Source organism: Eulemur rufifrons, chromosome 2, assembly GCF_041146395.1.
Source record: "Eulemur rufifrons isolate Redbay chromosome 2, OSU_ERuf_1, whole genome shotgun sequence".
Classification (NCBI taxonomy): Eukaryota; Metazoa; Chordata; class Mammalia; order Primates; family Lemuridae; genus Eulemur; species Eulemur rufifrons.
In genome coordinates, this window is record NC_090984.1 from 5,476,082 (window position 1) to 5,486,643 (window position 10,562).

The 10,562-nt window shown below is 41.6% G+C and overlaps 1 protein-coding gene across 1 annotated transcript; it reads left to right on the top strand.

Annotated features, from left to right (window-relative positions):
• The first annotated feature begins 2,115 nt into the window (after positions 1-2,115).
• LOC138388244 (olfactory receptor 10H3-like) lies at positions 2,116-6,458 on the top strand. The gene is made up of 2 exons (XM_069475931.1): positions 2,116-2,183; positions 5,452-6,458. Exons 1-2 carry the CDS (start codon positions 2,162-2,164, stop codon positions 6,456-6,458), a joined length of 1,029 nt encoding a protein of 342 aa, XP_069332032.1. The 5' UTR covers positions 2,116-2,161.
• The last annotated feature ends 4,104 nt before the right edge of the window (positions 6,459-10,562 follow it).

Here is a 10,562-nt window from a genome sequence, read left to right on the forward strand (position 1 = left end):
GCAGCCCCCACCATAATGTCCCAGCCCCAAATGTCAGTAGCGCCGAGGTTGGGAAACCCCGTGCTGGGCGTATTCTGCCTTCGCTGTTGTGTCCCTGCCAGCCTGGGTGGGAAGATGCGGAGAGGGCAGGGCGGAGCTGGGCGCGTCCCCGTGCTGTGAGATGTTTGCTCAGCACCTGTGTGTGGGCTATCCTCAGTGAGACCAGAGTGGCAGAGCTCTGTCGCCTGTCAGAGGAGATGGGGAAGTCCAGCCCCGAGAGCCCTGGTGCTCTACCCAGCAGGAGGTGGGAAGGCAGACCGCAGGGGTGAGGCAGGGGCTTGGGGAGAGGGTGACAGTTGGATCAGCCCCTGCGGGAACTGTTGTGACATTACCAGAGGTCCTCAGGGCCCTGCTGGGGTGAGAGACCCTGAGTTTAGAATGGGGTCAGTTAGTGACATCTGGTACTGAAGGATGAAAACCAACCAGATCAGAAGACCGAAAACTGTATCAGAATCAATGACGACTCCATTTGTTAGGTGAACCCTGAGCCCTTTACCTGAATCCTTATGGACTCTCTGAAGGCAGTTCTCTGGTTACCGCCATTCTTGCAGTTGGGCAGAAGACGCCCAGAGCTGGAAAGTTCTTTCTCCAAAGTCACACAGTAGGAGCTGGGGTTGGAGCCCTGGGTCTGATGACTCTATGGCTTGTGTGTGTTTCAGAACATTCTTTCTGGAAGCCAGAGGGGAGTGGGTGCAGAGAAGGGGTGTGGGGAGGGGTCCAGGAGGGAGGGGATGGAGCCAGGAGGGTGGAGGGGAGGGGAGAAAAGGGAGAGCTGGGTAGCAGGGAGAGAGGACGCCAAGTGCTGGGAGGGTGAGGGACAGACGGGAGCTGATGCTGGTGCGTGACTTCTGGGGAGGGCGAGTGGGTGGTCAGAGACTTTTCCCCCCAGGTCTTAAGTGCAGTCTTCTCATCCTCATTCCTGTGAAGTTCCTCATTGTCCAGGTGATTCCGTGTCCTCCAAGCTCCAGGCTGACCCTTGCTGGGGAAATACTTGGGAGACAATGCCCTGATAAGACCACGCAGAGAAACTATGGGTGGTCCTGTCCTGGAGCCAAGGATTTAGTAACCCTTCTTAGAGAAGTGGCTCAAGGTACTTGTAAAAATATTTTTGTCTCATTTTCTGGTAGATTTCAGGTATAGAGATTTGGGTCCATGGTATTTCCAGTTCGTGGTTTTGATGACCATGGGTTGCAAAAGATCCTTTCTTATTTCATTTATCGATCACCTTTCTTTTCTTTTCTTTCTTTCTTTTTTTTTTTTTTTTTTTGAGACAGAGTTTCACTCTGTCACCCTCAACCTCAAGCTCCTGGGATCACACAATCCTTCTGCCTCAGCCTCCCGAGTAGCTGGGACTACAAGCCTGCACCACCATGCCCGGCTAATTTTTTCTACATATTTTTAGCTGTCCAGATAATTTCTTTCTATTTTTTTGGTAGAGACGGGGTCTCGCTCTTGCTCAGGCTGGTCTCGAACTCCTGAGCTCAAACGATCCACCCGCCTCGGCCTTCCAGAGTGCTAGGATTACAGGCGTGAGCCACGGCACCCAGCCTGTCGATCACCTTTCTTTCACTCCATTTCCCTTCTTTTTTTTTTGACAGACATTCTAACATACTGAACGTATGAGTACTTTTTGATTTGTATTATGTTCTTGTAAGATACACATTGGTTTCTATGTGCACATGTCTTAAAATTTTTTTAAATGAATGGACTTATTTTATTAGAGAAATTTTAGGTTTGTAGAAATATTGATCAAGAAGCATAAAGATTTCCCACATCTATCTAAACAAAGTTCCTTTAGGGCACCCAATAATTTGGGGGTGTAAAGTGATCCTGAGAACACAGTGTTTGAGAGATGTTTCTTTACAGTTTGTGTTGTATGGAAATGTTATCTTACTTTTTATTTAAATTATATACTTTGAATGATTATTTCTGGTGCCATACTGTTTGAGACGCCAGAGTTGATCTCGCCATCTGCAGCATTGTGCATGCTGTTATTGTTCTAATATGTCTCGCCTCAATTCTTTTCTCTTTTCTCTTAGATATGCATGTCTCTTCCCTTCCAATCCTCTTCTATCTTTTCTCCTTTTCTTTCCTTATAACATCACTCACGACTTCCAGTTCCATGTTAAAGAACAGCATAGTTAGTGAGTATCCTTGGCTTGTTCTTGGTCCTAAAAGAATGCACCTGACATTTCTCCATTGAGTGAAGAATTTGCTAGTTTTATGGTATCTATTCTTTACTAGTTAAGAAAGACCCCTTTGATTTTGGGTTGTGAAGAGGCTTTTTTAAAAATCATAAATAGGAGTTGAGTTTTAGAAAATGTATTTCAGCCTTGATTGAAATAATCACATTGTTTTTCTTCTTTAGTTGACTCATGTGATAGATCGCCATGGTTTGTTTTTTGCTGCTGTATCATCCTTGTCATTTATGAGATAAACCAATACCACTTGATCATGATAAACTATATTTAGCACACCATTGCACTTGACTAGGTTGTGTTTTATTCTGGAATTTAAAATCTGAATTGATAGGAGAAATGGGCGTATAATTATCTTTTTTGGTAAACATTCTTACCTGATTTTAGACCGTGATTGCATTAACCTGATGAGATGAGCTGGGCAGATTTCATAGCTCTTTTCTATGATTTTGAAGATCATGTATAAAATACTAACCAACTGCTTCTTAACAGTTTAATAGAACTCACTACATTTTAGTAGAACCCAGTGGGGCAATGATTTTAGAGAGAGAAAGTCTTTGACTATCTTTTCAATTTCTTTAAAACTTATTTGAATATACAGGATCCTCTGTTTCTTTTCTTATACCAGTTTTAGAATTTTACATTTTTCTAAAAATTTATTCAATTCATCTACAATGTCAAATTTATTAACATTTTTTTCTTAATTACTTTTGTTAATTTAAAAATATTCATTATCTCTGTAATCATTTCTATGTTTGTAATTTGGGGTTTTGTTATTGGCATCTTCTCCTTGTTCCTATCTTTTCCAATAACTTGATTTTGGTTTTATTTAGCATGATTTTTTCATTATGAAGCTTTTTGATAAATACATTTAGAGCTGTATATTTCCCTGAAAGTGCTATTTTAAGTTATAATTTTGGTATTCCATGTTTAAAGTATCATTTAATTTTAAATATTTCTTAATTAATTAGTTTTTTAATTTCTCTAACTCATTCTCTTCTTTTATTTTTTCAACATAAAGAGAAGAATCTATAAGATAAAGCAAAGGGTCGGAATAGAGGTGGCCTTCAGGCTTGTTGTGAAAATGACAGTGGCTTGCTGTGACCACTGAGGGTCCACACCATCTCTCCCCACTTGGTGGGCACTGTTCTTTCTTCCTGGAGTGTCGTTTCACGCTCCTAGTCTGCCTGACCAACTCGTAATTCTCCTGCTTCTTTTCTTTGTACCTTCCCTGCCATCTTCCAACATCAAGCATGTTTGGTGCCCCCCACATATGTCCATTGGAATATTTCTTCATTTATTTTATGATTTACTATAGAAACTAAAGATTATTTAATTATATAACTAGCTTCCAAATACGTGGTATTTGAAAAAAGCCATTCCTGCCCTATTTATTTTTTAATTTTGATGCATTATGATCTATAGAATATCTATACTTTGGATTTATGAAGAACTTTTTACATCCTAATGAAATGTCAATTTTTGTAAAAGTTTTCTGTGTGCTTGAAAAAAATGTTTATTCTCTGGTGAAGAGTCTATGTGTATCCAATAGCTAATGTCTGAATATTATTAATTGCATTGTAATTAATAAATTGCATTTCTGAACTCTGGGTTAAAATTTCTAGTGATAATTTGATAATTATTGCTCTATCTCTCTATCACTGATTTAGGTATTTCTGTCTATCTTGATGAAGTTGTGTTATTTTTTAATATTCCAGGGATATTGTTATATAGATTTGTAATATTTATGCTGGTTGCTGTAATGTGCTTCTAACCAGTACAAATATTATCCTTTGTGCCTAAGAGTGTGTGCATGTGTGTGTGATTTTTAAATTTCACCATGCATTGAGAAAATATGAACATTCTCCTTCATTGCCCAAATAATTAGATCACACTGAAAAATTTATAATCAGGTCAAAAATAATCCCTTGATATTAATCATACCTAATCATTCATTCATATCATAAACAAAATTTTCTCTTTTGCCTTACAAATATGTGCAGCTGATCCATCTAAATCAAGATCCAGTCTAGTACCCTACATGGCATCAGGTTGTCATGTCCTTGAATCTCTCTCATCCTTCGAACGACCCTGGTTTACCAATTGTTCTGTGGAAAGTTCCACCTTCTGGATTTGTCCGATTGCTTCCTCACGGGGTCATTTAGCTCGTTCCTCCATCTTCTGTATAATGATTATTCTTTTTGGTCAGTGGGTATCTTTTCAATCTGGTACCTGCATCCTTTAAATATTATCCCATTCCTCAGTGAAAGTTTCATTTTACACTCTGTAAGATGTCCTAGGCTCTCATCCATGCCCAGACCACAAATCAACTATTTCTCGAGGAACCCTGGTTCCTTCAGTGGCATTTGGTATCAAAGACATTATTAGAGATTATTGTTTCCTTAAATTCCATTTTTTACATTATTGAGATTGAAGCCTCTACTTTCATTTGGTACATATTTGCCTGACATATATTTATCCGTCCTTTTATTTTCAAACATTCTGTTCAATTTCTTTAGAATAGTAAAGGCAAAATATGAAATGAGGTGGGTACCAATGGGTACCTACAAAATTGTATTAAATTAAATGTAAATGGGTTAAATAATCATTTAGAAGATAAACCCTCTGACAGGAAATTTTTAAAACCTCAAGATCCAAATACATGTTTTCTGGAACAGGCATATTGTGAAGAGAATCTAACACTGATCATCCACGCCTGTCTCAAATGGCTCCAAATATTGGCCCTTTTCCTTGTTTTAGTCAGTATTAATAAAAACCCAACTAGTAGCCAAACTCTGTCTTAAACACTTAACATATTTTTTTAATTTCAGCATATTATGGGGGCACAAAAGTTTAGGTTACATATATTGTGCTTGCCCACCCCCCGCAAATCAGAGCTTCAAGCGTGTCCATCTCCTAGACGGTGCACATCGCACTCATTACGTATGTATGCACCTATCCCCTCCCCCACCACATCTGCCCGACACCCGGTTAATGTTATTCCTAAACGTGAAACACTATATTGATCTCATTTTATTGTTATCACATTGCTGAATGTTAAAAACTATTATTTACTCCATTTTACAGATGAAGACAGTGAGATCCAGAAAAGTTCTGCAAGTTGTCGAATCGCGTAGAGCCCTTACGCCTTTTCACCCGTGGTAGAGCCTAGGTTTTAACCAGCGCGCCTTCATTCTGTTTGTCATCTCACCAGACGCAGCATCCATGCCTGGTCAGAACTATAGCACCACGTCTGAGTTTATTCTCTTCCGCTTCTCAGCCTTCCCCCAGCAGCTCCTGCCTGCCTTCTTCCTGCTGTACCTCCTGATGTACCTGTTCACGTTGCTGGGGAACCTGCTCATCATGGCCACTGTCTGGACTGAACACAGACTCCACACGCCCATGTACCTCTTCCTGTGCGCCCTGTCCATCTCTGAGATTCTGTTCACGGTCACCGTCACTCCCCGCATGCTGGCCGACCTGCTCTCTACCCACCGCTCCATCACCTTTGTGGCCTGCGCCAACCAGATGTTCTTCTCCTTCATGTTTGGCTTCACCCACTCCTTCCTGCTCATGGTCATGGGCTACGACCGCTACGTGGCCATCTGCCACCCCCTGCGCTACCACGTGCTCATGAGCCCCCGTGGCTGTGCCCGTTTTGTGGCCTGGACCTGGGCTGGTGGCTCAGTCATGGGGATGATGGTGACATCAATAGTTTTCCATCTCACCTTCTGCAGGTCACATGTGATCCACCATTTTCTCTGCCACGTGCTTAGCCTCTTGAAGTTGGCCTGTGGGGACAGGACATCCTCTGTCATCATGGGTGTGGTCCTGGTGTGTGTCACAGCCCTGATAAGCTGTTTACTCCTCATCCTCCTATCCTATGTCTTCATCGTGGCTGCCATCCTGAGGATCCCCTCTGCTGAGGGCCGGCACAAGACGTTCTCCACCTGTGTATCCCACCTCACCGTGGTGGTTGTGCACTATGGCTTTGCCTCCATTATCTACCTCAAGCCCAGGGGTCCCCATTCTATGTACAGTGACACCCTGATGGCCACCACCTACACGGTCTTCACCCCCTTCCTTAGCCCGATCATTTTCAGCCTAAGGAACAAGGAGCTGAAGAATGCCATCAGTGAAAGCTTCCGCAGAAAGTTCTGCCCCTTCATCTCCCGATGGCCAGCTAGGTGGTGGAGAAATATGACAGGAGGGTGGGGATGACAGTGTCTGTCTCCGTGGGACTGTTGTAAGGATGCAGGTGTGAAAACACCCACATCAACGGGTGTCTGATACATGCCAGCTATTGTTTCCCCCACTTCTTGCTTAGGCTCAATTTTGTGATGAACTTCATCTCATTACCTGTGTCCATAAACATGTTTTCTGTCTATGGGCAGGTGGGGATCATCACACGGATGTGTCTGGGCACTTATGCACATGATTCTTCTTGTGTGGGGAAGCAAAGAAGGATTTTATTTTCCCCTAATATAAGAACAAACAAGAATGGCATAATGATAATATTAATGCCACTAAGCATTGCACCTTTTCTATGTCTCAGGCACTGTGACCAGTGTGTAATAAACATTATCCTTTTAATTAGAAGACATGTACAAAGGAAAATAAACTATTTGTCTCAGAGAAAAATGCTTTAATATTTGTAGTTCCTCTCACTGTCTTTGGGAGAGATGTACCCTAATGGAGGGGGCAGTATATTTTGAGTTGAGTTGAGGGAAGAATGTCAGAATACAAGTGGGGTGGGAGAGAGAGAGACTGAGAGAGTGAGCAGGTGTAAAGGTGTAAGCTAGTGGGCAGGGAGTTCTTTAAATTTTTTGTTCTGTATGAGAAATGGAATAAAACAGAATTTGGGGCACAGTCTGGGGAAAGGGAGGGAAGAGGAGGAGGAGGGTGGTGACCCGGCTTTTGCGTGGGAGGGCGGGGAAAGAGAAGGAAGAGGGCGGGATGGAGGGAAGGATGTTGGCTCCGGCCCTGGAGACTGCAAAGGGGAAAGATCACGGGGCCCTTAGTGGTGACAGCTGCAGGAGGTCCGCCACTACTGAGCTGGCTGTTGGTTTCTTCAGGGTCAAGAGCTGCTAGGTCCTGTGTGTTCAGCCCCCCAGGGTCTGCAGTGGTGAGCACTGGTGGTCCTTGGCGCACTGCGAGGTGGGGGGTGCACAGCAGCCTGGAGTCCTACTAGGTGCTCAGCAGAGGAGTTTGCTGGAGGCCTGTGCCCAGTAGGTCCCTGGGCACCAGGTAGCTCACACTGCGTGCCTGACGGTAACTCCTGTCCCTCTTCCTTGCTCCCCACTGTCTGCAGACAGCTCAGCTGTGCTGGTTCCCACAGCAATCTCAGCGGGCGAAAGTGAAGCCAGTCATTCTAGTAGTGCCCCAAAGCCTGGGGATGCCGGTTGTCCACCTGGCTCTCCTGTACCCTGCAAGGGGCACTCTTGAGCCAGGGACTTCCCTCTCGTGCTGGGCAGGGCTGACGTGGCGATGGGGTGATCCAGCCCAGATGAAGCTTCCTGCTCCCCTTTTTGTGTGGTTGTTCTCATTTACATCTTCCACGGTGTTGTTGAACCTTCTTAAGTGGACTCCGGAGCTCTTCCAGAGTTAAGTTCATTCACGACTAGCTCCAAATTGCTACTCCTTGTAGAGGGCAGAAAGGCTGGGATCGCCTATTCCACCATCCTGCTCATGTCCCTCCCTCAGTATAAGTTCTTACAGCAGTTCTGAGAGTTACATCTTGACAATACGAGTTTCTAATTCAGGAACAGGTCATAACTATTTATTGGGGCCTTCTTATATGTGTTTGTACACGGTTTTGTTAATTCTTCACTTACAGACATTAAAATATCTGAATTTGTTTTGAATATCTCGTATATTTTATGCTATTGTAAATATAACCTTTTCTGTATATATTTTTTTCTTTCCATTTCTTCTTGTTGCATAAAAATGCCATTAATATTTATATACTGATTTGGAAGGGAAAAACTGTGTACATACTTAAAAATTCTAAAAAGTTGTTTGTGTAGATTCTTTTGTATCTCTGTACAACCATAGTAACATAGTAACATCCATGAATTGTGATTATTTTGTATCATGCTTTTCAATCTTTAATACTTTTCTGTTTTTTCTTTACATCTTTTGCTAGGTCCCCCATTATGATGTTAAAGAGAAGTAACAAGAGTTGGAATTCATACATTGTTTCTTATTTAGAATAGAATGTTCTTAACATTTCACTGTTAAGCACTATATTTATGGAAGGTTCATAAGTAGTTGCCTTTTGCAGGCTAAGACATTTCCTTTCTACTCCAACTTCACTGATTTTCTTTTTAAACGATGTTTTTCTTTTTTATTTTTTTATTTGAGACTAGTATTTTAATTTGTTAATTTTTTTATTTTTATTTATTTATTTTTTATTTCAGCATATTATGGGGGTACAAAAGCTTAGGTTACGTATATTGCCCTTGCCACCCTCCCCGCCCCCTGAGTCAGAGCTTCAAGCATGTCCAACCCCTAGACAGTGCACATCACACTCATTATGTATGTATACACCCATCCCCTCCCCACCCACATCTGCCTGACACCCGATTAATGCTATTCCTAAATGTGCTCTTTGGTGATGATCGGTGAAACCAATTTGGTGGTGAGTGCATGTGGTGCTTATTTTTCCATTCTTGGGATACTTCACTTAGTAGAATGGGTTCCAGCTCTACCCAGGAAAATACAAGAGGTGCTAGATCACTATTGCTTCTTATAGCTGAGTAGAACTCCATGGTCCACATATACCACATTTTATTAATCCACTCATGTATTGATGGGCACTTGGGTTGTTTCCACATCTTTGCAATTGTGAATTGTGCTGCTGTAAACATTCGGGTGCAGATATCTTTGTTATAGAATGTCTTTTGTTCTTTTGGGTAGATGCCCTGTAATGGGATTGCTGGATCAAATGGTAGCTCTACTTGTATCTCTTTGAGGTATCTCCATATTGCTTTCCATAGAGGTTGCATTAGTTTGCAGTCACTCCAGCAGTGTTTGAGTGTTCCTGTGTCTCCGCATCCACACCAACATTTGTTGTTATGGGACTTTTTGATAAAGGCCGTAATCACTAGAGATAAGTGATATCTCATTGTGGTTTTGATTTGCATTTCCCTGATGATTAGAGATTTTGAGCATTTTTTCATATGTTTGTTGGCCATTCTTCTGTCTTCCTTTGAAAAGTTTCTGTTCATGTCCTTTGTCCACTTTTTGACAGGGTTGTTTGATTTTTTTCTTGGTGATTTTCCTGAGTTCTAAATAGATTCTAGTTATCAGCCCTTTATCAGATGTGTAGCATGCAAAAATTTTTTCCCATTCCATAGGCTGTCTGTTTGCTCTTGTGACAGTTTCTTTGGCTGTGCAGAAGCTTTTTAATGTGATCAGGTACCATTTATTTATTTTTGTTGTTGCTGCAATTGCCTTTGGGGTCTTCTTCATAAATTCTTTGCCTAGGCCAATGTCTGTAAGAGTTTTTCCCACATTTTCTTCTAGAATTCTAATAGTTTCACATCTTAGGTTTAAGTCTGTTATACACCATGATTTGATTTTTGTGAGAGGTGAAAGGTGTGGGTCCTGTTTCAATCTTCTACATGTGGCTATCCAGTTTTCCCAGCACCATTTATTGAATAAGGATTCTTTACCCTAGAGTATGTTTTTGTCTGCTTTGTCAAAGATTAGATGGCTACATGAGGATGGTTTTATATCTGGATTCTCAGTTCTGTTCCACTGGTCGATGTCCCTGTTCTTGTGCCAATACCAAGCTGTTTTAATAACCACAGCCTTATGGTGTAGCTTGAAGTCTAGTAAATTAGTACCTCCCATTTTTTTCTTATTGCCTAAAATTGCTTTTGTTAAATGGGGTCTTTTCTGGTTCCATACAAAGCATAAAATTATTTTTTCTATATCTGTGAAAAATGATGTTGGTAATTTAGTAGGGATTGCATTGAATCTGTAGATCAGTTTGGGTAGTATAGACATTTTAACAATGTTGATTCTTCCCATCCATGAGCATGGTATGGTTTTCCACCTGTTTACGTGCTCTGTGATTTCCTTCCTCAGTGTTTCATAGTTCTCCATGTAAAGGTCTTTTACCTCCTTAGTGAAATGTATTCCTAGGTACTTTATTTTCTTTGTTGCTGTTGTGAAGAGTATTGAGTCTTTGATTTGGTTCTCAGTTTGACTATTATTGGCATATATGAATGCCTCTGATTTGTGTGTATTGATTTTGTATCCTGAGACTCTACTGAATTCATTTATCAGTTCCAGGAGTCTCTTGGTTGAATCCTTGGG